Below are 24,822 nucleotides of genomic sequence, written 5' to 3'. Positions count from 1 at the left end.
CTAAGGTGGTTGAGGAAAGCTGGGAACAGGAGTGGTGGCCTTTTCCAGGGAAGCCCATGCTAATTGGTTGTGGATAACCAATACAAAACAATCAGCCCTGAAAACATACATACAGTTAATGTCATACAGACTGAGCATTATATTGAACAACACATGTGTACATACATATATACATGTAATAATAATTAGTGAAAAAGAGGCCATAAATTTGAAGGAGAATTAGGAGCAGTATATGGAAGGGAGAAAAAGGAAGGGAGACATATAATTAAATTATAATCTCAAAAAGACAAAAATAAAAAACTAAACCTGACGTTTTAATGATGTGCTTAATCTTTTTCTTTAGTCTATATTTTTAGGGTTTTGTACTCTATTCTTTAGTATTGGGAGGGTGAGTAAATTCCAGCCCTCACTGTGGCCAATGCAAGGTACAATGTCAAATTCAAAAAAAATGTAATGAGCAAATACAAACTAACATTAGTGTTACATTTAGCACTGTGTGGTTTAGAATCACACAACGCCTTTCTTCTCTGGTTCCAGAGGTTACTCTGGCATAAAGCTAGGCATGGGGACAGTGTTAGGCCCTGGAATTGGGACAAGTCTTGGACTTCTCAGTGTTCTCCTGTTGTCTAGAAGAGAGTTTGACTACCATAGCTAGTAGTGACTTCATGCAGTCAGATACCAGCCAGTCTGAAGTCTGGTTGTGACTTTTGAAAGTTCCTTTTAGCTTTTTCCCTCTTTCAAAATACTTCATCTCCATTCTCCTCTTTTTCTCCTTTCTTCCTCATTCTTTTTCTACTCTCAGATTCACAGTGCTAGATTTATACTGGACTGTCATTACCATTAGGTTAAAGATTCTCTCCTATTTTGTTGTGTTTCTCTCTCTCTCTCTCTCTCTCTCTCTCTCTCTCTCTCTCTCTCTCTCTCTCTCTCTCTCTCTCTCTCCCCTCTCCCCACAGATCTCCTCGCATAGGCTGCTGGAGCAGTGTGTTTCGTATACACTCTTAAATTTGCCGTGTCCTTCCTAAACCCCTGTGAAACAGTTCGCCATTTATTTCATCACAGATCTATGGTGCAAAGTTATTCCCCTCCAATCTTCTAGCTCTGTGGTTTGAAATGCTGTCTCATTGGCTAATCCCATAGCAGTGTTTACTGCAAAAATCTTAGCTGTTCTAAATACTGCATAGAATAAGTTTTCCGTGCATTTGGGCATCTTTCCCAGAGTTGATTTAGTTCTGTAAGAGGAACTTTAGACTGTTGTGGTCACTTTAAACAAATATGCTTGGTATTTTAACTGATGTTGCCCTACATTTAAACATCGCTTTGGATAAAACTGGTCACTTTTCAGTATAGCTGTAAGCATCAAATGATTGTGTCGATAGGGTGGTAATTCTTTAAAGACTTCCATTTCTCAATTGCTACAACCTATGATTACGCTGCCTTCCTCTGTAAAAGAAACTTTGCCAATATTGATTGAGTTAAAGATCTACCAAGGAGGAGGTTGCCCTAGATATTCTGGAATGGCTCAAGTAACTAACCAATACCACCTTGAAAGGAAGACAGGAGGGCCAGAAGCAGACAAGGAGGTGTAAACATTGTCTCAGAAGAAGGATAGGATAAAGCTGGGTGGCAAACCAAGGAATGCAGACAACTTCTCCAGCTGAAACAAACCCAGGGATAACTTCTCTCCTAGGGCCTCCAGAAGAAAGGCAGCCATGTTGACTCAGTTCACATTTCTAGTTTCCATAGCTTAGTTATAAACCGGTGTCATTTGAGGCTACAAGGGGATAAGATAAGATGGATCTACCCTGTGCATAAGTCTAGAGTAATCCTCTGTGTGCCTCATTACTCTTTGCTAACAGAGAAATTGGTGTTTAGAAATTGGGCAGATATGTTTCTCAGGAGAGGCTGAGAGTCTTATTTTGCCTGGGGAATAGATTTGACTAAGGTAGCTTTTTAAACTTAGTTTCCTCTGTCCGCGGTTTGAAAACAAGCATGCAGTCAGTTCTGAGTACAGGGTCTGAGCATCATACTTTTATGGAGGGTGTTGTAGTTTGGATATGAACTGTCTGCACAGGCTCACGTGCTTGAACACTCGGTCCCCTGTTGGTAGCTTTTGTTAGAGAAATCCTCTGTGGATGAAGTGGTCAGCTGTGGGTGTTTTGAGGTTATAGGCTGAGCCAACTTTCTGCTTGCTCTCTGATTCTTGGCTGCAGATACAATGCCTTACCACCATGATGGAATGTCTGCCCGAGAACTGTAAGCCAAAATCAAACCACTCCTCCCTTACACCACCTTTTCCCCGGCATTTTGTTACAGCACCAAGAAATGTAATTAAAGGGGCTTGAAGGGGAAAAAGTATCTTTACTTTCTCTACCCCTTGTGGTCTTCGAATAAAGCTTGAGACAAGAAGTTGGGGCATAGGCTCTACACAGGCCCGACCTCTTCCTTCAGGGCCTGCAAAGATGACCTCTGGGACAGAGATGGGAACAGCATCTGGATGGTCTCAAGAGGGTTTGCTAATGGAAGTGTTCGGTCTTGGTCTTCTGTGGGGTTTTGCCATATTTGTATAACAATTCTAACTTTGGTTGTATTTGATTTGTTCTTTATTCTTTACTCTCCTTCTAATGGATATTGAACAGGACAAAATGGGATTCACAACTGGCAAAATTGCTCATCCAGAGCAGGCTAAGAACCATGTTGATAGACTTGAAATTTACAGGTTACAGAGGACAAAGTTTTGAGTACAGCTTGCTTGTGCGATATAGTAAATTAATCACATGCCTGGTTGTGTTATCATCTGACAGACTATTGTTTCAAATGCTGGAGATGTGCATCCCTCTTTTCCTTGATAAGCTGCAAAACATCTGTCCATGTGTTTCCTGCCTACAAAGGGAGAAATTCATGGCTGAGCCATTACCATCATCAGTTGTTTTCATCCAACTATGTACTACACCATTTTTTTCAATTATTAAAGCAATGTTTTTAATCTTTAAAACATTGCTTTAATAATTATTAAATATTCATTAATACAATGAATAGTCATGAAATTCCTGCCCTTTCCACGTGTCCTTTTTGAAGTCATGGTTACACTCTGCTGTACTGTCGATTTTCAAGCATTATGTTTTCAAGTAAGGTGCTTTCTGTTCAAATCATTGAGGTTGCTGTGTGTGGTGGGTCAAGAGGCAGGGTGAGTGGATAGGATATTGGCACAATTCCCATTGAGAAAAAGAGGTCCACGCTGAGGGAAATAAGTGTGTGCATGAGCTACGGGTGGATAGGAAGCAGTGGGTAGTAAGACAAAGCTTTTGTTCCTTAGCCAGTAGGATATGAGCTATTATACATTTCATGCCAGAGTCAAACACTGTAGATCCTGCAGCAGTAGGATCTGAATTATCTTGGAGTTAACAGGACAGAGAAAGAACATAGCCATATTGTGCTACATTATAGAAATGCTACTTTCAGAAGAAAAGGCAACAGAAAAGCGTAATGGGTAGAATCACTTGTTTATAGGCAACACGTAAGTAGCTTAAGAGAGTATAAAAGGTGGACGCTGGAGGCCCACAGGCTCAGTATGAAGCTGGCACAGGGGGATTAGCATAGTCATCAGAGGTCCACATCAGTACTCAACACCCACCTGTGAACACTTGTGGCCTGATTCTGTATAGCCACCACCTCAGACCCTTTCACCTGTGCTACACTTTCTCAGAATGATGGAGGGTCCCACATATGTCTGTCTTCTCTTCCTCACCTGGTCTATACCTAAGCTTCCCAAAGTGAGAAGAGTGGATGTTTTAGAAAGAAACTGAGTTTGCATTAGAATAAATGCAGATTGGTGCTGGATAACCAAGAGAGGAGACATGTCCAGTGTAGACAGGCTTTAAGAGAAAAGCTCTGATAATAAAATTAGATAGTTGTGTCCAATAGAAGGAGTTTGGGGTCTTTTCTGTTTGAAGTATTTATGTACAACTTCAGCCAGGGAATCAGGTGTGATGGCAGCAGACCTTCACCTCTCCTTCTGCCCCTCCAACTACACCCCAGAGTCTCAGCCCCAGCTCTGCAACAGAACACCCATGCAGCCTTCCTCCCCTGTCTCCCGTGGACCCCACAGACCTCCCGCTCCTAGCCTCCTTTCCCCACTGGTGGAGCTCCTCCACTGCCTTCAGCCCATCCCCATTCCATATCTCAGGTTCCAACCAGAAACACATTTTGCCTGGAATCCCCAGTGCCCATGCCTTTCAGGTCCCGAAAAGATTTTCCCAAGAAAAACACAAGCACCACACTTTCCAAAGAACAGGAGAGAAAAACCAAGGAATAAATACCCACCCAACAAAGACAAAACCAAATATCAATATCTCAAACTATAAGCTACCCAATCCTAGATGCCCATACACCAGGAAAAAATCACAGTCAATAATGGCTGGGACAACGTCTCCACAGGAGTCCAGAAATCCTATCACAGCAGTCCAATCTTGAAGCATAAATAAAAGACCTTAACACATTCCTTATGCTAAATAGAAGTCCATAAAGAGGAAACAAATCTCTTAAAGAAATATATGAAGACACAAATAAACAGTGGTAGGAAATTAATAAAACCAATCCAAACACAAAAGTAGAAATAACACCAAGGAAGAAAACTCAAACAGATGGAAATCGGGAAATAAATTTAGAAACTGACAGGAATCACAGAGACAAATCTCAGGCACTGAAGACATGATAAAAGAAATGAATACTTTGGTTTTAAAAGAAAGTGTTAAATTTTAAAAACTATTGGCACAAAATATCCAGGAGGAAGCCTATGACACTGTGACAAGACCAATCCTGAGAATAAAAGCAATAAAAGTAGGAGATGAAACACAGATTAAAGGCCAAGAAATTATCCTCAAGAAAATCATAGAAGAAAAATTTCCTACCCTAAAGAAAGATGCCTACCCAAGTACAAGAAGCATGCAGATCACCAAATGGATTAGACTGGAAAAGAAAATCCCCTTGGCACAAAATAATCAAAACACAAAACATACAGAACACAGAAAGAATATTAAAAGCTGCAAAAGGAAAAGACCAAGCAATATATAAAGGCAGACCAATTACACCCTGACTTCTCAATGGAGACTTTAATGGTCAGAGGTGCTGCAGACTAAAAGAGCACAGATGCCAGCCCAGACTACTTTACAAAGCAAAACTTTCAATCATTGTAGAAAATAAAACATTCCATGATAAAATCAAATTTAAGCAATATCTATTTACAAATCTAGCCCCACAGAAGTCATTAGAAAGTAAACTCCAACCTAAAGACATAAACAAACAAACAAAAAAAAAAAAAAAAACCAGAGGGGAAAATAATTCCAGAGCAGCAAAGTCAAAAAGAAAAGAAGCAGGTGTACACACCACCACTACAGCAACAATAATAACAACAGCAAAATAATAGGAATCAACAATCATTTGTCATTGATCATTCTCAATCCCAACAGTCTCAATTCCCCCCAAGGATACAGACGAACAGAATAGATGCAAAAACAGGATCCTTCCTTCTGCTGCATCCAAGAAACACACCCCCAACATCAAAGATAGACATCACCTCAGGGTAAAGGGTTGGAAAAAGATATTTCAAGTAGATGGACCTAAAAAGCAAGTTTTGTAGTCATTTTAAATTGCAAAAGGAGAAGTCAAAATATCTCTATTAGCAGTATAATATCATGTATGTGATGGCATACATAAGTGACCCTAAAATTTCCACAGGGGAACTCCTACAGCTGATAAACACTTTCATCAAAGTAACTAGGTACAAAATTAACTCACAAAAGCCAGTATCTCTCCTATATACAGACATTAAATGGTCTGAGAAAGAAATCAGAGGAAACAACACTTTTCACAAGTACCTCAAATAATATAAAATATCTTGGAGTATCTCTAACCAAGCAAGTGAAAGATTTGTTTGATAAAAACTTCAAGTCATTGAAGAAAGAAATCAAAGAAGCTATGAGAAGGTGGAAGGGTCTGCCCTGACCATGGATCAGTAATATTAACATAATAAAAATGATCATCCTACCAAAAGCCATCTATAGATTCATTGCAATCACCCTCAAAATCCTAACACAATTCACCATAGATCTTGAAAGGAAAATATTCAACTGCATATGGAAACATTAAAGGACCAGGATATCTAAAACATCCTGGACAGTAAAAGAACTGCTGGAGGTATTACTACTTCCAATTTCAAATTGTACTACAAAGCTATGGTGATAAAAACAGCATGGTATTGGCACAAAAATAGACACATTGATCAATGGAATTGAATTGCGGACCTATACATAAATAAGCCCACACACCTATGAACTCCTGATTTTTTATAAAGATGTCAAAAATACACACTACAAAAAAAGACAGCATCTTCAACAAATGGTGTGGTCAAACTAGATGTCCACATGCAGAAGTATCCAAATAGACCCATACTTGTCACCCTGCACAAAACTCAACTCCAAACGGATCAAAGACCTCAACATAAAGCCAGATACAATGAAGCTGGCAGAAGAGAAGTGAGGTGTGGGAGACTTTCTGAGCAGAACATCATTAGCTTAGGCACTGCAATCAACAGTTTAGACATGGGGCCTAATGAAACCGAAAAGCTTATGTAAGGCAAAACACCATCATGAAGACAAACCTGCAGCCTATGGAGTGGGAAAAGATTTCCGCCAATCACACATCTTATAGAGAGCTAATATCTAATCTATATAAAGAACTCAAGAAACTAGATATCAAGAAAACAACCAATTTAAAATGGAGTACAGATCTAAACAGGGAATTCTCAATAGAAGAAACCCAAATGGCTAAGAAACAGTTAAAGAAATGTTCAACATCTTTAGCCGTCAGGAAAATACAAATCAAAACTACTTTGAGATTTAATATTACATTTGTAAGAACAGCTAAGAACAGCAGAACAAATGACATCTCGTGTTGGCAGAGATGTGGAGTTAGAGGAACACTCACTCATTGCTGGTAGGAGTGCAAATTCATACAGGCACTATGGAAATCAGTGTGGAGGTTCCTCGGGGAGATGGAAATCAATCTATGTCAATATCCAGCTCTTGGGCATAAAGGATGCTTCACTCTACTACAGAGACACTTGCACAAACATGCTCATTGCTGCTGTGTTTATAATCGCCAGAAATTGGAAACAACCTACATGTCCCTCAATAGAAGAATAAAGAAAATGGGGTACACGTATCCAATGGAACATTACTCAGCCACTAAAAATATGATGCCAAGAAATCTGTAGGTAAATGGATGCAACTAGAAAAACATCTTCCTGGGTGAGGTGTCCCAGACACAGAGAGACAAGTATGGTATGTATTCACTGATATGTGGATATAAGCTGTGAAGGGAATAATAGTCAAGCTATAATCCACAGAAAGTAGCTATAGAGTGAGGAGCTAGAGGGAACACATAGATCTCATTAGCAAAAGGGAAATCATGTAGATATGGCTGGGCTGGAAGGGTCAAGTGGGGGAGAGAAAGGAGGAGTTGTGGAGGTAATACAGGGAGAGACAGCTAAAATAAAGAGGCACTGAGGGGCTGTATGAAAAACTAATACTGGTCTTCAAATATATACATATGAAATCACCAAAAAATGGGGAAGACAGAGTCCCAACTCAACATCTCTTGTCACAAAATAAAGTTTCCAGTACCAGGGTTGGGTTACAACTAATAGAGTTGTTGTTCAAAGGAGTTCCATGAGAACCCCCAAACAACTCAGGTTTTTTGCCAAGACAATTAACAGGTTGTTCTCCACAAACTGACAGCAAGGCCCTATTGCTGAATATGAACATATATTGAGTGGAGAGGTTAAGCTGGTGCCTACATAGAGCCTTTATCCCTATGTTCCAACATCTTTGGTATAGGAAGGTATTCTGCATGCTATCAAAAAAAAGTGGCATAAATACAGAGCCAGCCACACCCTTTAGCTACAATATCGTACTGCTTGCAAGGCAAGTTGGGGCAAAGCTTGTGCCCAACTAAGTAGTAGTACTCAACTAAGACCTGACTTGACTTAAGGCCCATTCCATGAGATGTAACTCATACCCACACTGTTTGGGTGACCAAGAACCTGAGACTAGTTTGCCCAAGGACCTGGGGTAAATCCAAATATTACTGATCTAAAACAAGAAGAAAAAAAGCAATGATAAAATGACTCCTAATGATATCCTGCTATACTTATACATCGGCGCCTTGTTCAGCTATTACAAGAGCCACTTCCTCATCCAGCAGACAGGAGCAACCACAGAGACCCACAGGCAGACATTATACAGAGAGTGAGAGACCTTCTAACACTCAGTCATGAGTGGTATGGGGACATAAATGGGATGTCCTCACCAAATTCTCTCCCTCAGAGCTCAGAAAACCCAATGGAAGAGGAGCCAAAAAGAGTGGAAGAGCCAAAGAGGGAAAGAGACACCAAGAAAACAAGACCCTCTGAATCAACTGAGCCAAGCTCATATGAAACCGCAGAGACTGGACCAGCAAGCACAGGGCCTGCACCAGGTCCTCTGCATACGGCTTCCAGTTTAGTGTATCTATGGGACTCCTGAATGAATGAACAAGTGGGTCTCTGCTTCTTGTGCCTTCTCTTGAGCACTTTTCCTCCTGTTGGTTTGTCTTGTCCAACTCCTAAGTGATAGTTTTTGTTTTATCTTATTATACTTCAATTCGTTATACTTTTTAAAAAATGAACCAACCAATCAATCAATCAATCGATAGATACCTAACCACTAGAATAAAGGTTAACAACTGAACTGTCATTTATACCCGTTGGGAAAGAGAGAATCAGCTTTCTCCAATACAGTGACACTGGGCACATCACTCCAGCACAACAGGCCTCGTGCTCAGGAGTAGCTGACCAACACATAATGGACTCCACAGGTTTTTGTCTGCTTTTATTTGGTTACTGTTTGGTGGGTTTGGGATTGGTGGTGGTGGTGGTTGGTTGGTTGGTTTTCTTTTGGGGTATGGCTTTATTTTGTTTTTGTGGTTCCAGGGAGTTTTGTTGTTGCATTGGGTGTTTGTTTTTCAAGAAAAACTTAAAAGTTGGGAGGAGGGGAGGACCTGGAAGAGCTTGTGGGAGGGAAAGAATATAAAATAAAAGTGATGTAATAAAAAGAAAATTAAATAAATGAATTTTCTATCTTAAAAAATGAAATAGCTATTTCTAGTAAGAAATATGCATTGCAAAATATGCATTGGGAAAGGTGGAGCAGGCTAACAGAAGAGCTCAAGCCCCAGGGATGCTAAGATCAAGGAGGCGAATAATAAAGGCTGGGTTGTGGCACAGGCTTAATGAAGGATAGAGGAAAAAATAGAACTCTTCTTGTTTTCCCTTTGAGGTTGCGGAAGATGAGCCCAGAGGTTTGCTTATGCCATACAAGCAGGCTACCACCAGGCTGCCAACCAATAGGAGCAGGCTACCATTGATCAAGGTCACCAAAATGAATGTCTATGCTGTTTCCAATCTAGATATCAAAAAATAAGCTCTCAACTGAAAACAGTCTCCATAATTGAGTAGGCAAGCAGAGGATACCCTCCACACTTAAAAAGATTAGCTACATTCTAACAAATTATACATAACACAGAGAGGGAGAAGGAGGGAGGGAGGGAGGGAGGGAGAGAGAGAGAGAGAGAGAGAGAGAGAGAGAGAGAGAGAGAGAGAGAGAGAGAGAGAGAGAGAGAGAAGCCACTTGCCATTGAGACCAAGGAGCTATCAAGTCCATGGAACAATGTCAGAAGTTGAGGCAGTGCTTCCCGGACTTACTGAAAAAGCACAGTTGTTGAGTGGTGGTGGCTTAGGCCTTTAATCTCAGCACTCAGGAGGCAGAGACCAATAGATCTTTGTGAGTTCAAGGCCAACTGGAACTACAGAGCTAGTTCCAGGACAGCCAGGGCTAAACTAAGAAACCCTGTCTTGAAAAATGAAACAAAACATAAAAGCACACACTGGCAATCCTAAAACTGAGGCCAGGTGCAAATTTTCAAGTTGCCTATTAAAGAGATGGCACGTCAAACTGTAGACAGAAAACTGCCACATGGCTTGGCTCCACAAAAGTAAGCAAAGTTGTAAGTGAAGAAGGCTTGGCCCCGTGTCCTCGTTCTCTCGGTAAACAGCCCAGTGAGTATGCCACAGCGAGTGAGTCCTGTGCATTACAGAATGTTTCCTCTGGGAAACGAGGTTCTCAATTCAGAGCCTCTTTAATGTTGATCCAAAGAGAATGTATCAGCCCTGAGTTCATGGGGCCTCAGTTCTTTCAGTTCTTTCTGCCTTGCTGTCCCCAAGTGCAAAGGCTGCCATTCTTTAAGAAGCAAGTCAGGTACTGGGTACTACCGCATTTTAGGAAATGCATTGAGAGTACCGACAATCCCCTCTTATAAAGAGTGAGGCTCAGAGTCCCTAATTCAGTAAGTAAGGATCGGGGTGCCCTGATCCTGAAGTCTGCCCCATCTGATCATGATGGACAGAATGAACAGATTTACACTGAGATAGCACTGCTATGGAAATTGTCTAACTTTTGGGTCGTTAAAACATATTGTAAGACAAGATGGCTCTACTGGGGAAAGCTCTTGTACCCCAAGCCTGATTGCCTGAATTTGGTCCCTGAAGCCCACGGGCAAAAGGCAGATGCCATGTCATGCATCTATGATCCCAGAATATCAGAAAGCTCAAGATCAGCTACCTGGAAATATGAAACCTGGCAGAAACAACAGAAGAGGTCCTGCCTCAGCACAGTGGAAGGAGAACACCCAAACGCTGTCCTCTGACCACGTGTGCACCATGTCAGGTTGTCACATACACACAGAGTGGCAACAATGATGATAAAAAATAGTCATGAAGGAATGAGCTTAAAAATATACTGATGGTGCCCATCTCATTAGAAATTTCTTCTGATGTATCTTATAAACTACATGACTGAAGGAATAGAAAACAGTTCTGATAAAATTTTCAATAAAACTCTAAGGATTAGCAGTAATATTTTACCCAAAGACTATATTTTATTAAAATATCACATTCATATAAGATGTGGTACAGCTGATTCACTACAGCATAAGTATTCAAACAGTGAAATGTATAAAGGCTGGTGCTGATTTTTGGTACAATTGCAGAAGAGGGTGGTCAAATGTAGGGAAGTCATAGAGTCCTACTGTAGCCCAGTCTACAATGTCAATGTGGTCCAGGGAACTGTAGGTCAAAAATCCATCAAATGAACAGCTGTAGCAGTTGGACATCTGGAGGTTCCTCAGAAAATTGGACATTACCTACTTGAGGACCCAGCTATACCTCTCTTGGGCATATACCCAAAAGATGCTCCAACATACAACAAAGACACATGCTCCACTATGCTCATCGAAGCCTTATTTATATTAGCCAGAAGCTGGAAAGAACCCAGATGCCCTTCAACAGAAGAATGGATACAGAAAATGTGGTACATCTACACAATGGAGTACTACTCAGCTATCAAAAACAACGACTTCATGAAATTCATAGGCAAATGGAATGAACTAGAAAATATCATCCTGAGTGAGGTTACTCAATCACAGAAAAATACACTTGGTATGCATTCATTGATAAGTGGACATTAGCCAAAAAGCTCAAATTACCCAAGATGCAATCTACAGACCACAGGAAGCTCAAGAAGAAGGATGACCAAAATGCAGATGCTCCCACTCCTTCTTAAAAGGGGGAAAAATATTCATAGGAGGAAATATGGCAGCAATGTTTAGAGCAGCAACTCAAGGAATGGCCATTCAGAGCCTGACACACATGTGGCCCATTTATATACAGCTTCCAAAACTAGATAAGATTGATGAAGCTAAAAATTGTATGCTGAAAGGGACCGGATATAGATCTCTCCTGAGAGACAAATCCAGAACATGTCCAATACAGAGGTCACTGCTAGCAGCAAACCACTGAACTGAGAATAGGACCCCCTTGGGGGGAATTAGAGGAAGGATTGAAAGAGTTGAAGGAGCTTGCAACCCCATAAGAACAACAATGCCAACCAACCAGAGCTTCCAGGGACTAGACCACTACTGAAAGACTATACATGGACTGACCCAGGGCTCCAACTGCATATGTAGCAGAGAATAGCCTTGTTGGGGCACCAGTGGAAGGGGAAGCCCTTGGTCTTGCCAAGGTTGGACCTCCAGTGCAGGGGAATATGGGGAAGGGCAATAAGGGGATGTATAAGGGGAAAACCCATATGGGGGAGGGAGAGGGGAGGGAATGGGGGCTTATGAACAGGAAACCGGGAAGGGAAATAACCTTTTAAATGTAAGTAAAGAAATATATAATAAAAAAATTTTAAAAAACTGGAAAAAAAAAGCAACCTGGACACCACCATTCACCTCTCTCTGCTTCCTGACTGTGGATATAATGTAACCAGCTTTCATAACTCTCAGCCTGCCTCCAGTGACTTCCCCACCATGACAAAGACTTAAAATGTGAGCTACTTTCAAAAGTTCTGACCCAGAATTGCTCCTGTGTAAAAGAACTGTGGGGACGAAAATGAAGAAGAGACTGAGGGAAAGGAGGCCCAGTGACAGGCCAAAGTAGGATCCAGCTCAAGGTGATGCCCCAAGGCCTGACACTATTTCCGATGCTATGGTGTGCTTACGGCCAGGAGCCTAGCTAGCATGGCTGTCATCCGAGATGCCCAACAAGCAAATGAAAGAGTCAGACGCAGATATTTACATACAACCAATGGACAGAAGCCCGGGACCCCTGTGATTGAATTAAATAAAAGCTGGAAGAAGCTGAGAAGGAGGATGACCCCATAGGAAGACCAGCAGTCTCAACTGACCTGATTCCCTACTCAGGATACTGAACCACCAACCAGGCGGTGTACGCAAACTGATATGAGGCCCCTAACACTTATACAGCAGAGAACTTCCTGGTTTGGCCTCAGTGAGAGAAGATATACCTAACCCTGGAGAGACTTGAGGCCCCAGGGAGTGGGGAAGTCTGATGAGGTAGGGGTGGGAGTGGGAATATCTTCTTGGTGATGGGGGGAAGGAGGAATGGGATGGGGAACAGTCACAGGGACCCAGAGAGGGATGATGACTGTGCTATAAAAATAGATTAAAGAGGGTTGGGGATTTAGCTCAGTGGTAGAGCGCTTGTCTAGCAAACGCAAGGCCCTGGGTTCGGTCCCCAGCTCCGAAAAATAGAAAAAAGAAAAAAAAATAGATTAAAGAATAAAAAAATGGGTTCGGTCCCCAGCTCCGAAAAAAAAAAAAGAATAAAAAAAAAGTTAGCTATTTAACACAGCCCTTTCTCCTTATCATGCATTTGATCACAGCAATGAGAAAAGTAACTATTATACGTTCCTTTTCTTTTAATAAAAAATGCTCTCATGAAAGAAAGAGAGAGAAGAAAAGAAAAGAAAAGAAGAGAAGAGGAGAGAAGAGAAAAGAAAGGAAAGGAAAAGAAAAGAAAAGAAAAGAAAAGAAAAGAAAAGAAAAGAAAAGAAAAGCCTTAAGGGTGACAAACACACAAGGAGCCAAACACATGAGGGTTGAAACCCTGGGTTAGCTGAATGATGACTAAGTCTTGGGACCACTCTAGGGTTCTAGGTCAGACTTTATTTGGTCTTAAAGCAAAGAGTGTGTGAGGTGGCTGACGGGCAGTGGGTAGGCAAGAGGACTGGCTCTGGGGTTCCAACCAGGAATTCTGGTTCAAACTTCTCCCAGTTCCAGGTTGGTATAGTAGATTGAGTGGCCGATTAGTAGGCAGGCAAATGGCTCTGGGATTCCAGTCAGACTCCAAATGACCTGTAACCGAGGGATGGGTGGGGTGACAGATAAGTTGGTGGTTAGAAGACCTGGGAGTCTCTACCTGGGGTTCTAGACCCATGTGTACCCTGTCCCAGAGCTAAGCAGTGGGTGGAATGGCTGATAGGCAGTTCTCTTTTTTTTTTTAGTTAAAAATAAAAGATTTTTTTCTGTCCATCACTTTGAGACTTTTAAATTACAAAGGTAAAGGAAGTTAACATTGTAATGCACACAAAAGATGGCCAACACAAAACTAACTCAATAGCACCCTTTGAACTTTATCTCCTAATGTTGAGTTAAGAGTGGTTTTTGGTTTTGTTTTGTCTTGTTTTGTCTTGACCTTAAAAGTTCTTTGTGTGTAGAATATGGTTTCTGATTTTGTGTTTTTAATGGATTCCCATGTATGCAAATGTATGTGTCTCGAGGCCTATATGTGATTTCATGTTTTTTCTTCCGCTCTTCTGTTTGTTTATTGTGTGCTGTTCTAATTTCTTTTCTTTTTATTTCATTTTAATTATTCCTTAGGTGCCTGTTTGTTTTCTAATGAGAGACAGAAAATGGTTGGATCCAGATGGGAGCGGAGGAACTGTGAGGACTAGTGGGAAGGGAATCACAATATTGTACGAAAAAAATTTTAATTTTTAGAAATGCAAAATTAAAAAAGAAACCTGTGTGTTGGACTGGTGAGAGGGCTCAGTGAGTAAAGAACTTGCTGCACAAGTGTGAGGCCTTTGTTTGCATCCCCAGGACCCATAAGCCAGGTTTCAGTGACAATAGCCTGATGCTCCCCATATGGGAAGATGAGAGGTAGGAAGGGAAGAATCCCGGGAGCCTGTGTGCCAGGTAGAATAACATAAACAGTGGTGAGCAACGGAGAGACTCCACCTCAAGGTGGACGTCAAGGACCAGCACCCAAGGCTGTCCCCTGACCTCCACATGGACTCCATGACCCATGTGCAACTGCACTCACACACATGAAAATGCACATGTGAATGCACACACACACACACACACACACACACACACACACACACACATGCTTGCGCAGAGGGGCGGGAGAGAGATTAATAAACTGAATTTTGATGAGAATTACTCCTTTGTTATGACTTTACACAAAGCCAAATGAAAAGAAAGATTAAAGGCCATTTTGTAGACTACATTCCAGTTGGCCATTTCATTCCAACTTTGCAAATAATATTCTCACCGCTTTTTCTGTTCATGGATTTCGAGTCATGGTTCTGCTATGTAGCTCAAATTCTCTTGACAGCCCTGCCCCAGTCTCTTATGCACTGGAACTAGGGGTGTGGGCCACTTCACACATAGACTGTCTTACCCTCCCTGGTATGCATTTGTCTCCCATTGTCTTATGCTCAATGCCATGGCCCTTAGAAATGTAAAACTCTAATTGAAGAGACTAGACTTCGGCCATTAGTTTGCATATATGGTGTCCTTGCTATAATCATGAAGCTTCTGAGCTGCAGCTCATGGGTAATGATTTGTAACACTTATGAAGATGCAGGTAAGACTTTTACAATGTAGCTTTTGTATGATGTGGTTTGCTTCCTCCCTGCAGGTGCCTTCATCTGCAAGATGGTACCCTTTGTCCAGTCCACGGCCGTCGTGACAGAAATCCTCACCATGACCTGCATCGCTGTTGAGAGGCACCAAGGACTTGTCCATCCTTTTAAAATGAAGTGGCAGTACACCACCCGAAGGGCCTTCACGATCTTGGGTATGTGAGCCACTATTTGTCACTTGACGAAAGTATCTGATATTAACAGTTTGGAGGTAGAAGGAATTGTGTTTGCATATGGATGGCTTCAGAGATTGCAGCCCCTGGCCACTTGTCTCTGTTAGTTCCGGGCCTTTGGGCAAGAAAGCAGAAGACTGTGGCATGACCATTAGTAGAGCAGTGGCTTGCCTCATAGCAGCCCACACACACGTGTGGCCTGGGGCAAGTCCTCTGCCAGTAACCTACTTCTTCCAATCAGACTCTATTTTCCAGTAGTCCGTTCATCCGTGAGTTCATCAGTGGACAAAGTCCATGAATTAGCATGCAAGACTCAAACTGTATCATTAGGTGGGGCTATCACTGTGCCACCTGCAGTATTAACGCCATTATAGAGTAACATCATGTTTGTACAGCTGAGGTATGGTTTGGCCCTTTATGTGTAAGCATTCCTGTATAACTTGAGGAGTTTGGTCCTCTCTGTACTTACCTACATCAACTCTCCTTTAGTTCTACCCTAACACTTGAACATGTTATTGTGGATACTGTATCACACAGTTTGCCTCTTCCGTGTTTAAGCGTTACATTTACCTAGTGAATGGTACCTATGGGGCATTTCCACACTAACATTCATCTGACCCTGGTGAGAAGGTTCTGAGTGCACAAGAGCCAGAAAATCCTAATACAGAGTGGGAACTGTGCTTTGAGGGAAGCAGAGAGCAGGAGTGTTGTGCTGAGGTGGACTCCCAATCATTTACACAGAGCTTGCAAGTGCCTGAGAGCAGTGAGAAGTTCCTCAGGCACCATCCACTCTCTTCAGGCAATTCTAGATGCTTAGCTTGTCCCTGACTCAGATATGACGAATACAACATTTCTTTTTTTTAAAAAAAATGGTGAATTTGAAGCAATATCCTAATGTCCAGTATGGATCCCTTTTAGTAAGTATTTAGTAAGTATTGCTGAGTCCTCAAAAATCTTCAGATGCTTCACAATGGTCTGAATTTCTAATAATCAGATTACAGTACAGCTGATAGGATCATCAAAAGTAGCAAAGTTAACTAGCATGCCATGTGAAATAAACAAGCAAACAGTATTTCTGTTATAAAAATGGTACTGTATCACAAGGAACAATGGAGAGAGAGCCTATAGGTGAATCGTGTCTCCACTGCACTGCATTCTGATGATTGTCACATTTTTACAGGCGTGGTCTGGTTGGCGGCCATCATCGTAGGATCACCCATGTGGCACGTGCAACGCCTTGAGGTACACAGGGCTGAGTGGCTTCTTATACTGCTGAGATACTCTCCACATCCCTCATCTGTACCGATTACCCCTCTCAAGATTATTTCAGCAAGTCTGCATCACCTCAGTCCCTTCACTGGCAAGCTCTCAAATGAAATAAAATACTTTCCCCCATTCTAGATATTCTATTGCTAAGACTTTGGTGTGTAACATTTTCAAAAACATTCCAAAGTCACTTTATCCATTTTCCGATAAATTGAACAGGCTATTCCAAGAATGCTCTAAGGTTTTGATATAATTATGAACCCAATGACTGCTCCGTATTTTTATTTTATTCAAAAATAATTTTTAATACAGTATATAATGATCACAGTTTTTTCTTCCTCTACTCCTCCCAGTTTCTCCCACACCCCTCTCTGTCCCTCACTAGAAATAAACAGGCATCTACGGAAGAATAATAAAATATAATACGTAGAACAAAATCCAACAATTTGAAGTAGGACAAAACAAAAAGAAAAGGCACAAGAAGCAGATACAGATGCAAAGACCCACTTGTTCACACATTCAGAAATCATATAAAAACACAAAAGCAGAAGCCATAATATATAAACAAAACCTATATGATATACACACAAACATATATATGCACACATACATACCTATGCATGCATACATACATACATACATACATACATACATACATACATACATACATACCCATCCAACAGGACATTATGAGACATGATACTTCTAAATATGCTGTTGAGTTGGATTTCTGTCAGCCAACTCCTGCTGGCCATTCTATCCTTGAGAGGTGTTTGTTTCCCCCAGGGAGACTCTCGGGGGGTGAGGGGGGGCCCTAACTTTTCACTTACGACTGGCTAGTAACTGGAGATAGCTTCTAGGTTAGGGGTGGGCTAAGTTTCCACTTCTTTCAGCTCTAGGACACCAAACTGGTGCGGCCCCGTGCAAGCCCTGAGAGTTCATATGTGGATCTGTCCTGTTGCAGTTTAGAAGCTCTGCTCTCCTTGTTGCACTCCATCCCCTCTGGCTTTTATGCTCTTTCTGCTTCCTTAGCCACAGGGCTCTCTGAGGCCTGAGGGAAGGGATTTGATGGAGACATGGTGTTTGGGGCTGAGTGCTCTGAAGTCTTTCCCTCTCTGATGTTATCTGTCTGTGGGTCTCTGCACTCCCATCTGTTGTAGGAGGAAGTTCCCATGATGACAGCTCAGCAATGCACTAAGCTCTGAGTACAGCAGTCGAGCATTAAGCATCATTTTACTGCTATGTTCCTTTTGTAGAACAGTAGCATTTGGTTTTTCCCTAGGTTCCCGGGCTATCTCGTCTCAGGTTCTTGGTCACCTAAGTAGCATTGAGAATGGATACCATCTCATGGAGTGGGCCTTCAGTCCACACGGATATTAGTTGGTTACTCTCATAGGCTCTGGGGCATCATTGCCCTAGTGTATCTTGCAGGCCAGACATCATTGTAGATCACAAAGCCTTTAGCTGGGTTGGGGTTTCTTTTTCTCCTTTGGTAGTGTGTAGAGTAGCTTCTGGTACCAAGAGTTGTAGACAGTGGGGGTGAAGGCTCTGGGCAGGAATAGCTCGATTTCTCAGTGTTCAATGGCTTGCGTATGTGTTATTTTTAGCAATACAGCCTTGCCATAAATTTGTGGAGAGAAACATAGAGCCTTTGTAACATCCTGGGTTATTTGGAGGCTCCCCTGGACCCCTTTGGCTAACAATGTGATTAGATATAACCCATTCTAGGTACTGGAAGCTTCATTTGGTGATGTGGGATGTCCAGTTGCTCCTGGCTCCCCCTTATTTGGTGATTTCATTTGGACCCAGGGGTCCAGGTTAGTTGACATTGTTGGTCTTCCTGTGGGGATGTTGTCTCCTTCAGTTCTCTTTTCTACTGTTTTAAACAAAAAGGCAAATGTGGAATTTTACTAAGCTTGCCACATCCAGCAGCAAGGAATATCAAGGGAGCCATAAGGTAAAAGATTTCACCAACAGTCTGGATTTTGTTCTAGGATTTGAGTATTGAGTGAGCTGAACTGTTTGCAAACAGAGAGCAACTTTATGTGTTACAAACGTATGAAACACTATCCGAGGATGTCCCAACCGGCCACACCAGTTCTGCCGGTATTTAGTTCACTAAAGTTTTCTGCTGACTTTCCACACAGAAACAGTATTACATCTGTTACAAAATGTCCAGTCCACCACCTTATTCTCTTAAAATCAAATAATCAATTTAAAACTTGGGGCTTCCCCTGGCTTAAACTGATGTAGCAACGCAACAAAGTTAAGGGTTGTGACTGCCTTCTGGGTGACTCTGCCCCTCTGTGCAGCTGAGCTTTCTCTCCTACAAGTCTGTGAAGCAGATGTGGTCTGGAAAGAGTGCCTCTGGGTGTCACTCTGACTCCTGACTGATGCTTCTCTTCTGGGTTTTTCCCAAGACACCCGATGCTTCTGGCTGCTTGGCCACTCCTTAGCTCTCTATGCATCACACACATGGCCAGCTTCTTTCTGCCAAGTCACCTTCCCCACTAGCAGGGTGTAGAGCCATAGGCTCCTTCACAAATGACACATTCCAATCTCTTCTTGAAAACAAATAGATATGGCGATGAAAAGAAACATTACTCCAGGGTATACTTTAAATATACCTTAATTTGGTGACTCGCTGGTAGATATGTCTATTATACAATCTGATTAACAAAACCACACTCACCGTCAGGTCAGTCAATCACATTTGCTTCTTGTCTTGTATTAGCGTGCATCCTATGGCCACCTCACTCCTAGGCACTATTAGTATAAATGAGCACACAGGAACCTGAGTCTTGAGATCGGATGATGGACTGGAGGCTCAGCCACTGGCATTTCTCACTGCTCTAGCTCCTCGGTTCTTTCAGTTCTCAGGGGGATGGAGCAGAAAAGGGACCAAATGAACACTGTCACATGTATGTCCCCTCCAAGCACTCATCATAGCATCATTTCCCCTACACTCCACCTTTATGCCAAGCGCAAATACATCCAACACCTGGAAAAGCAGAAGGCTTCCCCATGAGTTGTTGACACCTGAATCAAGGGGCTTCACTAGTATCAGTGACAAACTGTCTCTTTCCTTGGTGCCCATGGTAAGATTTGTGTGGAGAAGAAATGTGACTCATACCTAAGAAGAAGCACAGTGGTGATAAAGAAGAGTGACCATAGTCCCAGAACGCCTCCCAACTCTCTGCCCCATCTCAAACAGAGTTTTAGAGAAATGTATGTTTAGAAGTATGTTGCTAGGGGTGTAGCGCATGTGAGAAACCTCTGAATTAGCATACAGCCAGAGATTTGCTTGTCCCCAGAGCTACGTGAGCCCATCCAAGACTAGCATGGAGTTTTGCTACTCTGGGCCCCCTGTGGTCATTGTAGGGCCTGCTTATACCGAGTCAGAATAGGCTGTGGTTTTACCGCTCTTCGTAGGAAGAGCAGATCTTGAAATAGTTTTCCAATTGTGTATATCACTCCTAGTTATTTTTGTCAGTAATGCCTAGACCAGAGCTGGGACTGTCTTGCCTTTTCAATTGCTACTGAAGGTTGGGATGGAATTTGCACATAAGCACATAAACATAAACAAATATGTTCAAATCCTGAGTAGTCACCTGAAGAACCAGTCTGCATAGAGGACAGCATTCCCGGTCAACTCTCACCTTTGCATTCCTCTTGCCAAGAGATGTGGCCTTTGGATGTGCTTTAAGGGTTCAGTGCGACCTAGAAGTGTGTCACATCACTTACTGCTGCTGTTAATACTGTATGAGCGTAAGACTGAGTCTGCCAGGGATAGTTCTAATAAACGAGCTAGCAAAGGTCATGTGGATTAGTTTAGGGCAGCCATAGTTCAGATCTCACTTCCCATTTGCCTGAGAATTTAAAGGCTACCAGCCGCCTTTTTCATGCCTCTATTAGCATCTGGTACTTAAAGGAAGTCTGGTGACTCCCCAGGCCTGCTTCTTTCAACAAGTGAGAAAACAAAATATATTAGTTTATTAGTATTAAAGCAAGCGCAAGGCCCTGGGTTCGGTCCCCAGCTCCGAAAAAAAAAAAAAAAAGAAAAAAAAAAACTAAAAAAAAAAAAAATATATTAGTTTATTAGTATTAAAGCAGACAGCAGAGAGCATATGGCATTATCAACAGACAGCGCCGTGAGTGAGCTCTTTCAGCTCGTTGCCAAGTTGTAAGAAGCAGAACTAAAGGTTGAGAAAGGCCAGAAATGAAAGAAGTGTGCCCAGACCTCAATTCCATTTCAAATCTAAAAGCTCAAAGTTCTAAAAAAAAAAAAAAAAAACACCTAAGCAGGTGAGTAGAAAACTGCATTTTCCCTGCAACATAGTAAGGAAACCGTGATGCGCATCTGAGATAGTCCGTGGCAAATGTGCAGTCTTTGTAAGGATGTTCTGCAGTGACACCTGCTGCCTCTTTGTTGACTGCTGGTTCTTGTAACCCACTTATTCTTGCCATAAAGATTAAGTATGACTTCCTCTATGAAAAAGAACACATCTGCTGCTTGGAAGAATGGGCCAGCCCCGTGCACCAGAGAATCTACAGCACCTTCATTCTCGTCATCCTCTTCCTCCTGCCTCTTGTGGTAATGCTAGTCCTCTATAGCAAGATTGGCTATGAACTGTGGATCAAGAAGAGAGTGGGAGACAGTTCAGCGCTTCAAACTATCCACGGGAAAGAAATGTCCAAAATAGCCAGGTCTGTTTGCTCACCTCTGTGTGAAATGTTTCAATTCGTTGTACTAAAAGGGACAGTTGCCAAGGGTGCTAGAACTCTCGGTAATTTAGTCATAGCAGCCTCAGTTGAGAGTAATTTAACCCTTGAAGCTGTTTGCAGTTTAACATGTGGCAGAAAGTTAGATCAAAATCGCTAGTCCCTAAGTCGGAAGTGAAGTTGGGGTTATGAAGAGAATTAAGATCATGGTTATATTTCCATCTCTCTATAAATATAATCTGCAGGAAGAACTGTGAGCCAGTGTCACAGCTATGTGGTCCAGTGGGGTCTCTTGTCCTTGTCACTTTGCTGGCCATGTGACACAGATCCACATCTTTGCTCTCTCCCATCCCTTTCTTCATATATACAAAGTTACATAATGGTTCTTGTAGCAGTTATTCTTTTTTTTTTTTTTTGGTTCTTTTTTTCGGAGCTGGGGACCGAACCCAGGGCCTTGTGCTTCTTAGGCAAGCGCTCTACCACTGAGCTAAATCCCCAACCCCGTAGCAGTTATTCTTACTATAACATCCCTACTTCCTGCTACTCAAAGATGATGCTAATGTACACGAGATGGAATGTATAAAAATATTTTTAAGCCAGAGAATATTACATATATTAAACGAGTATTGTTGAACATTAATTTTAACGTAACAGCTATCTTCCTGACTTTATTCATTAGTATTCACTTTAAAAACACCACGACGCTGAATATATTATACAGAAGAAGTACTTTATAATCTTTATTCAACATTCAAATGGAAGCGAGTAAATGCCTCCTGTTCAGAGTTCCAGGGATTTGATGGGGGTTTAGTTGAATCACAAGTGTGCACCGCCCTCTAGTGGCACGTTTGTATACCAGCAGACACCTGTATGAGAGTACCGAGGCTTAATCACCATGGGACTTTTTATTAAATTAATTGTCCCTTTCCTGGGAGGAGAGGGGACTTCGGAGAAGGGAGAGCTATTGAGTTGAAAAGAGAGGTGCCAGGTATGAACTTTTAAAATATAAAGCAAATATATAGTTCTAGTGCAGCAGATGTATAAGAAGAATAAAGAAGTGAGTTTGAATTCCTGGTAAACCCGAGTTTTAAGTATATCCTCGAACCTAACTGTATTTCATAAATATTGATCTTTTGCTATCACAGACATGATTTTCAATACACTGTGAATTAGTCACTGAACTTAGACTCCTAAATCCAAAGCCAAAGTACATCCATTACTGACTGCAAATCACAAAACCTTCTCTGAGCCTCCGTTCCTGCATTGGCCCATTGATGTGCGTGAATATTAACGATCTAATCCATGTCAGTAACCTAGGCCCATGGTGAACATGCATTAGAAGCATGTCTATTACATGAAGACGGTAGAGACAGGGTGAAATGTACAGGGAAAAGCGATGATGCAATTCTGTTGGGCTGGGCTAAGCTCGGCTTTTATTCCAGTCTCGCTGTTTAACACATTTCCATGGGAAAGTGACCCAACACAATACTCTCTTGCGGGTCTAGGAAGAAGAAGCGGGCTGTCATTATGATGGTGACTGTGGTGGCTCTCTTTGCTGCATGCTGGGCACCTTTCCACGTTGTTCACATGATGGTTGAGTACAGTGAGTACCTGGTATTCTCATGTGGTGACTCTCCAGGCCATTTCCTGCTAGACAGGAACAACTGTAAACTCCGTGCTGTGCCCTGGCTTAATTAAATGCCAAGCCTTGAGTCTGCTCTTTCCTGCTAAAGAGAGCCAACCTTCTGTGTGGGTGGTGATTGTGATGATGACACTTTGATATCGTAGAAAAGCTTCCACAATCTAACGTTATTCCTAAGGGGGACAACGTGGCATCTTTTTACAACCTTGACTTAATTTTTTTACTTATTAATTTAATAATACCTGGGATTTCAACTGGTGCCTCAGGGTGCTCTCCCTAGTAAGCTAGGACTTCACATGGTTTTCTGTGTGACTGTGTTTTGTACAGTGCAGGTGAATATTTGAAAGACCACTCCTGCTTCTAGTGTACACGACACTTGATTTAGTTGAAAAGCAGTGGGCCCAGTAACATTCACTGGACGCCACAAATATGGAAGAAATGTCATCACGAAGGTTGTTTCCGGGTAATCCGACTCCTCTCCCCAAGTTGTCTTCAGACATTTACATGCCTTTTGCCTCTGACATTGTCACGGGATAAGTGGTTTTTAATTTCCTTGATAAAGTCAGTCAGCGTTCTAAACTATCATTCTATTTCAGGTAATTTTGAAAAAGAATATGATGATGTCACAATCAAGATGGTCTTTGCTGTCGCGCAGACAATTGGCTTTTTCAACTCCATCTGTAATCCCTTTGTGTATGCGTTTATGAATGAAAACTTCAAAAAGAATTTTCTGTCTGCTGTTTGTTATTGCATAGTGAAAGAATCCTCCTCCCCAGCACGGAAGCCTGGGAATTCTGGAATATCAATGATGCAGAAGAGAGCAAAGTTATCTCGACCACAGCGTCCAGTGGAAGAAACCAAAGGAGACACATTCAGTGATGCCAGCATTGATGTCAAATTGTGCGAGCAGCCGCGGGAGAAAAGACAACTCAAGAGACAGCTAGCCTTCTTCAGTTCTGAACTTTCTGAAAACTCTACTTTTGGTAGTGGCCATGAACTGTAATGAAAACTTCATAATTAATAGCATTTGTATGGAATGTTATTTTGAGCAAAGGTCAGGACTATTTTTTTAAATGACAAGAGAAACAAGACATGTTTTTCATTTAAATGGACATAATACGTAACACTGTAACTTTGAAAAGTTATTATAACAGCTTTGTAGATTATTAAAGTAGATTTATGAAAGATGTCGTGCATAATAAAGCAATGGTTTTGGTAGCAGTTTTATCCATGTAGTTAATGTAATGTGACTTATGTGTATTGCTAAATTATTAAAATTGTATCATCATCCTTGAATATTAAACATCTGAGCATCATAATGTAATTTATAGTGTGCTGTTGAAGTTGGGGAAACAATTTTGTACAATAATTTTAAAAATCAAAATGAATGATCAGGCAAGTGACAACTAATAAAACTTGAGACAAATGTCACATTGGAGCTGCACACTCTCTCTGTGGTGACAAGTGACATCACCTTTTGAAGACTCTGTTGGTCTATATGAATGGAGGTTCTACCTTGTTTACTTCACAGAGATGTGGTGAAACAAAGTGTGCTGGGGAAGGCAGGCACTTCTCACTCTAAAGGGAGAAACTCTGAGTCCTGGCCCTGACTCCCCCAACCCCCACCCCCGTC

General features: G+C 41.8%; 1 protein-coding gene across 1 annotated transcript in view; it reads left to right on the top strand.

The window, feature by feature from the left end:
* The window catches only part of Qrfpr (pyroglutamylated RFamide peptide receptor), a 43,879-nt gene extending 19,259 nt beyond the window's left edge, over window positions 1-24,620 (top strand). The window contains exons 2-6 of the mRNA NM_198199.2: window positions 15,383-15,541; window positions 16,740-16,801; window positions 21,297-21,532; window positions 23,053-23,150; window positions 23,786-24,620. Of these exons, the coding sequence (NP_937842.1) occupies window positions 15,383-15,541; window positions 16,740-16,801; window positions 21,297-21,532; window positions 23,053-23,150; window positions 23,786-24,192 (962 nt within the window). The 3' untranslated portion in view covers window positions 24,193-24,620. The remainder of the gene's footprint in view (window positions 1-15,382; window positions 15,542-16,739; window positions 16,802-21,296; window positions 21,533-23,052; window positions 23,151-23,785) is intronic.
* The last annotated feature ends 202 nt before the right edge of the window (window positions 24,621-24,822 follow it).

This window comes from Rattus norvegicus, chromosome 2 (assembly GCF_021556685.1).
Source record: "Rattus norvegicus strain SHRSP/BbbUtx chromosome 2, alternate assembly SHRSP_T2T, whole genome shotgun sequence".
In the NCBI taxonomy this organism is placed as follows: domain Eukaryota; kingdom Metazoa; phylum Chordata; class Mammalia; order Rodentia; family Muridae; genus Rattus; species Rattus norvegicus.
Note: the sequence above shows the minus strand (reverse complement) of the source record. Positions and strands in the feature narration are given on the sequence as shown.